General features: G+C 60.1%; 1 protein-coding gene across 16 annotated transcripts in view; it reads left to right on the forward strand.

Moving 5' to 3' along the window:
• The window catches only part of Ntng2 (netrin G2), a 59780-nt gene extending 56298 nt beyond the window's left edge, over positions 1–3482 (forward strand). For 12 of the 16 annotated variants that reach the window (XM_078048500.1, XM_078048498.1, XM_078048493.1 and 9 more), the window contains 3 exons: positions 461–628; positions 1893–2027; positions 2424–3482. In XM_078048500.1, the coding sequence (XP_077904626.1) occupies positions 461–628; positions 1893–2027; positions 2424–2803 (683 nt within the window). In that variant the 3' untranslated portion in view covers positions 2804–3482. The remainder of the gene's footprint in view (positions 1–460; positions 629–1892; positions 2028–2423) is intronic. The other 4 variants (XM_078048501.1, XM_078048504.1, XM_078048506.1 and 1 more) reach the window with 1 other exon arrangement.
• The last annotated feature ends 2518 nt before the right edge of the window (positions 3483–6000 follow it).

Consider the following 6000-nt stretch of genomic DNA (forward strand, 5'->3'; position numbering starts at 1 on the left):
CCATTCCCTCTCGTCCGGCATCTGTGCATGCATTCAGCCATCCGCAGAACCCTGGCCATGTGATGGCCCGCCAGGAACTCGGGCACTGCCTTCCCTGAGCTCACAGCCTGGCAGCACCACCCTGTCCTCCATGCATGAATCAGTTTCTAGTCACCCTGGTGCACGGGCACCCTTCGAGAGCACTTTGCCCTGGCAGCTGGCCGGGTGTTAGCAGGTGCTGCCCATGCCCTTCCTGGTCCCTGACCACAGGCCTGCATGGGTCCTGCTGGCTTTGAGCTAGAAGGCCTGGCTCTTTCCAAATGCCACACAAGTGTCTGAGGCCTGGGGCACTTTCTGGGTCCTCTTCCAAAGATGTCTCCCTCCCTCCCCTCATGTCCTGGGGTGGGTCCTTCCTCCCCCATGCCTCAGTTTCCTCAGATGCTCACTGACCGTGGGTGTCTCTCCCGCTTGGCCGGCCCAGACTGTGAGTGCTACGGCCATTCCAACCGCTGCAGCTACATCGACTTCCTGAACGTGGTGACCTGTGTCAGCTGCAAGCACAATACCAGGGGCCAGCACTGCCAGCACTGCCGCCTGGGCTACTACCGCAACGGCTCAGCTGAGCTGGACGACGAGAACGTCTGCATCGGTAAGGTGCAGGCCGCAGGCAGCCAGGGCAGGGCTGGGCAGAGGCCCCGGGTGGAACCACCTGGGTGGTGCAGAAATCCCGACCCAGGGCCCCCTCCAGTAGGTGCCTCTAGGGACAGATGCCTGCAGAGCTGCTCTGCTAGCGACCACCGTAGCTTCTTCCCTCAGGTCCTGGAGATGTAGAGCCTCTAGTTAGAGGCAAAGGCTGGGTTCTAGAGCCGGCCTTGCTGTGTGCTTTTGGGCCAGTCCTTTGCCCTCTCTGACTCCACACTGTAAGATGGGGAGGTGATCAGGTTCAAGGCTTTCAACCTCTTCTATTGCTGAAGCGTCTCCTTCAAGTGCTTCATAAGCAGAGGCCCAGCTCACACCAGTTGCCCTGTGGGCCCTGCTTGGCTTTCTCAACACTCTACTCCAACACGGGTTTGGGGTAGAGGAAAAGAAAATGCACGGAGGCCTTGGGCCCACACAGGGGACAGACCATCCCAGAGAGCCAAACCCGTAACACCCAACCAACACACCCTGTAAGCCCAGGGAGGGGAGCCCGGGCTGCCCCCCACCTGTGTGCAGCAGAGACCAGGTCTCAGCTTCAGAGGCTGTCCCCACTGCAGCCAGCCAGGGGGCCCACTGCGCACCCCCACAGGCTGCCCTGGCTGTGCAGAGGAGGGGCTGCTGTGAGGCTGGAGCTGTGGCCTGAACCAAGGCAGCAGCCTTAGATAATTCCATCTCCTCTGAGTGATGGAAACAGAATCCTGCTGCCAGTGCTACATCGGGCCTGTCAGATTACAGGTGCCCCTTCTCTCCCTGTCTCTATCTCCAATCTGGGTAAGAGCCCTGGGCTTCCACGACTGGGAGATGGAGGGATTCCACCCCTCCACCATCCTGCTGGGCAGAAGGAGGGCAGCCCTGTGGAGGGGTCATCCCTCATACCCACACTCCACAGCCTCCTAGACAGATGCTTGGTGGCCTGCCACCTGTCAGACTCATAGCTCTTCAGGGCTGAAAAGAATGAGTACCCCTCCAGTTGTCCAGAGAGGGGAAGGGACTAGCCCCAGCCACACAGCGCCAGGGCCAGGAGAGGAAGATGGAGTCTTCCCATGAGATCTAGACTTTCCAGGCAGTCGCCACCTGCTGTCCAGACGCGGGCTCCAGCAGACAGGGAGACCGGGCTGGGAGAGGTGCGAAGCCTAGTGGGATGCAGTCCCTGGTCCCCGCGGATGGCAGCCACAGGTCGCCCTGACGGCGCGCCCATGTACATGTCCGCCCAGAATGTAACTGCAATCAGATCGGCTCCGTGCACGACCGGTGCAACGAGACGGGCTTCTGCGAGTGCCGCGAGGGTGCGGTGGGGCCCAAGTGCGATGACTGCCTCCCCACGCACTACTGGCGCCAGGGCTGCTACCGTGAGTGCGGAGTGCGCGCCCGCCCCGGTGGGCGGGGCGGGATGGGAGGGACCCCCCCGTGGGCGGGGCCTAATGTGTTAGTGGGCAGGGTCCTTCCCCCGGTGGAAATCTCTAGGGAGACCGAGCTGGGGTGGGGAGCCCAGGGGTGAGTCGGCCTTAGCAGAGGGTGGAAGATCGTGGCAAGGCTCTGGAGGCGAGGCAGCAGGTGCGCCTGAAGAACTGCGCTGAGGCCCGAGCCGGAGCGGAGCAGGGGGAGCGGTAGCCAGAGGCAGACGGGGCCAGGTCTTGCCGGGCGTCGTTACCAACCAAGCAGGGGCGTTTTGCACCAAGTACGCCCTGAGCCTCACATGCCCTGGTCCAGGCCGTGCCCCAAGGGTTCCCCTATGCCCGTCACAGAAGCTCCAACATGGGGGGTGGACCAGCCACCAGCCGCGTCAACTGCCCCCTCCGCCCCGCAGCCAACGTGTGCGACGACGACCAGCTGCTCTGCCAGAACGGCGGCACCTGCCTGCAGAACCAGCGCTGCGCCTGCCCGCGCGGCTACACCGGTGTGCGCTGCGAGCAGCCGCGCTGCGACCTCGCCGACGACGACGGCGGCCTGGACTGCGACCGCGCACCCGGGGCCGCCCCGCGTCCCGCCACCCTGCTCGGCTGCCTGCTGCTGCTGGGGCTGGCCGCCCGCCTGGGCTGCTGAGCTCTGCCCGGGGACCCGCGGCCGGGGAGGGTGGACCGCGCGCTCTGCGCCATGCCCCGCGCTTCGCGTCCGGGGATCCTAGGCGTCCAAGGCCGGGCGGCAACAAGGGTGCGGCCGAGCTGCTCCCAGGTGCTACTCAGCAGAGTCCTCCCGCCCTCCCGCTCCGCCTCGCGGCACCGCGCCGCCCGGCACTGCCCTCCCTTCGCAGCTGGGGCGCTGTAGGGTTCTGCCCCTGCAGCCTGCGGATTTGGGTTTTAGTTTTTCTTTTATATTACCTGCCGCCTCTTTATTTTATTTTTCTTAATTTCTCTTTCTTTTCACTTTTCTTTTCCTTTGCTGTCCGTGAGACAGGGGGCCGGGAGAAACGCTGCTCGCCCCAACACCCCCAGATCCCGCCCCGACCTCACATACACGCAGGACTGTTGCAGACACCCCTGCGCCCGCCCTGGCTTACACCAGCCAGCGGCCCCGGAACTCCAGTTGCCTACCACTCTAGTCGCTGACTTGATTCTCTTTTATATTCTTTATTTTCCTTTGCAACCCACCAGACCCCGAGCCCCACAGCGGCCTGGTGACCAAGGAACTCACCATCTGGGGTTGGGGGTAGAAAGAAGGGTTGGGAGGGGTGGAAACTTGGTTTTGTAGAGAACTATTTTTGTTTGTATTAACTGTCCCCTGTAAGGAGGGACTGGGTGGAAGCTGGTCACCGAGGGTGGCTGATGGTGTATAACCGAACAGAGTAAAGAGTGCTCACTGCTGCCTCCCAGGCCTTTCTTTCTGTGTTGATGGATACCCAGTAAGTTTGGGGCTTATGGAGGAACCCACAAAATAGCCTTTAAGAAATGATCTCCCTATCAGGGCCACCACTTCCCAAATGGTCCCGTGAGGTTGAGCAGGCAGCCCTCTGGGCAGGCTCCCCACGCAGGGCGATTTCCCCTGGCCAGGCTGCTAAAGACTAATGTTCGGAGCTTCCCCAGACTGAGAGGTTGTCCCCCATCCACACACACCCCCACCCCGGCCAAACCAGAGCATCTTGGCATTTTGCTACAGAAGCCAGAAGAAGTGGCTCACAGTGAATTCTCAAAGGCCAAATCTAATGCTCTGATCTGTAATCTGTCTCTACAGCTGTCCAACCTGGGCGTGGCATCTCAGCCCTGTTGGACCCCCGGCCTCAGGTCCAATATCAGGTCACAGCCCCCCACCCCCACACAAACCACACTGCTACCTTGGCCATGGCCTGCCTGGGCCAGAGCCCTTTTGCTGGTCAGAGAAACCAGAGATGCGCCCTGCAGAGATACACCTCAAGCCATCCACTTCTTCCCCTTACCTTCAGAGGACCAGGGAGGGTGGCAGAGGGGAGAGGGAAGTGAGTCTTGAGAGGAAGCCGCCAAGAATTCAGGGTTTAACTCAGGTACTTTGCTATCTGAGGACCCAAAGGTCTCTGCAGCCACTCAGCACTCCAGCTTTGGGGGTCACCGTCCCCACTGCCTGCCCTCGCTTCTCAAGGCTTCTCCTACCACCTGTTTACTTCTGAGTAGCACCATGGCCCCATCTGGGTTCCTAATTGCTCTCACTATTCCTGCTGGTCACGCCGTATTCTGGCTTCTGCTAGCTGCGTCTGCTCTTTCCAGGCTGGGAAACAGACCTGGATCCTTTGCTCAGGTTCCTGGAGTGAAGCTAAGACTGAGCCGAAAGAACTTGGCCTTGGGAATAATAAGAGATTACACCTGGAAAAGGCAGAGCATCTAGGATGGGTATTAAGTATGACTTGAGGCCCAATGCTGCCCTCTGCTGGCCTCTCTCCACTGCATTCACATCACCAGGCTGCCTGTCAGCTCCCAGCCCCAAGGAAGTGCCTTCTGTCAGTTCCCCTGCAGGTCTCCAGGCTTCAACTCATCTTCAGAGAACCCCACTTAGAGGGACCAAAGTGCCCAGGTAAAAATAAAACACATATCTGGGGCTACTTGTGGGCCAGAGTGGTCATGCAACCAATTCTGGCCAACAAAGTATAAACAGGAGTGATGGATGGTGCTTCCAGAAAGTTCCTAAAAGTTCTCCCCTCTTCCCCACTCCCACAAAGCCTCAGTTGGACCCATGTTGGGCCCTGGCTCTCTCTTCTCTCCCTCCCTGGCTCTGTTCAGACTGGGGATGGGGTGGGCTGAGGCAGGAGCCCTCCGGCAACCTTGATATGAGCACATCTCCCTCTGGATGGTGGAGCCCAGAACTTGCCTCTGAAGACCTAGCAGAGCCGAAGACATCAACTGTGCTGCTGCCCCATTCTTCAGATTGTGTGAGAAAAAATAAATAAACCTTGATGTGATGCAAACTTCAGAAATGAGGTTTTCTGTCCTGTGCAGATTCACCAATTCCTAAATCTCAGGCCCTCCCTGCTTGACATCAGGCCCCTGATTCTCCAGGCCAGAGACTAAAACCCACCCCTACTGCAAGACCCTGCCCCTCAAGTCCAAACACAGGCGATAGCTTCCAGGCCAGGGACAGTGCCACCGATGTCCAGAACAGGGCCTGCTGCTGCTTTCAAGGAGAAGGGGGCAGCTGGCCCAAATCATCTTCCTTCTAGTTGCCAGGAAGAAGGGGACATCAGTTAGAACCACACAGCAGGGGCAATCCCACCAGAGCCGAGTGCCCCGGAGGCTGTGGTGCAGGACCTGTAGAGGGCGCTATTCTCAGAAAGTCGTGAGGGAGGGGAGCTAGGAGAGGGCGGGGAAGGAGTGGTAAGCGACCCTGGAGCCAGGCTTTGTTCCAGTGAAGGGGCAGTGTGTGCATGCTAAATTAGAGTGGCAGCCCCAGACCCAGGGGACCCAGCTGGCCCTGACCTCTGGGCCTGACGCACAAGGACAGCCGGTGGGGTCTGGGGGTCTGGAGAATGAATGCCACTGCAGCAGGGCCGTGGTCTTAAGGGAGAGGGTCCTTCCTGTCAGTCACTCCGAGCCAGAGCGCTGGGAGCTGTTAGGCTAATGGGGGGGGGGGGCAACAGCTCCTTCCGCAAAGCTCATGGGGTCCAGCAGGAGAGGGCCCCCCCATGGGCACCTACCCACCCTCCCTGACCTCCCACCACTGGGATCTGCTGTGTCAGCATCCTTGGGACCAGTCTTTGCTCCGTCGAAGGGGTGGTGGCCTTGTAAACCAGAGCCGCAGCCCCAGTCCCGGGGGACGCGGCTTGAAGCTCAGGCCCTGACCTTGACCGGAAGGTGGAAGGAAAGCTGCCAGTGGCCATTTGGAAAACTCTGACATCCTCCAGACTGCGGGAAGAAGGAGAGG

Source organism: Ictidomys tridecemlineatus, chromosome 4 (genome assembly GCF_052094955.1).
Source record: "Ictidomys tridecemlineatus isolate mIctTri1 chromosome 4, mIctTri1.hap1, whole genome shotgun sequence".
Classification (NCBI taxonomy): domain Eukaryota; kingdom Metazoa; phylum Chordata; class Mammalia; order Rodentia; family Sciuridae; genus Ictidomys; species Ictidomys tridecemlineatus.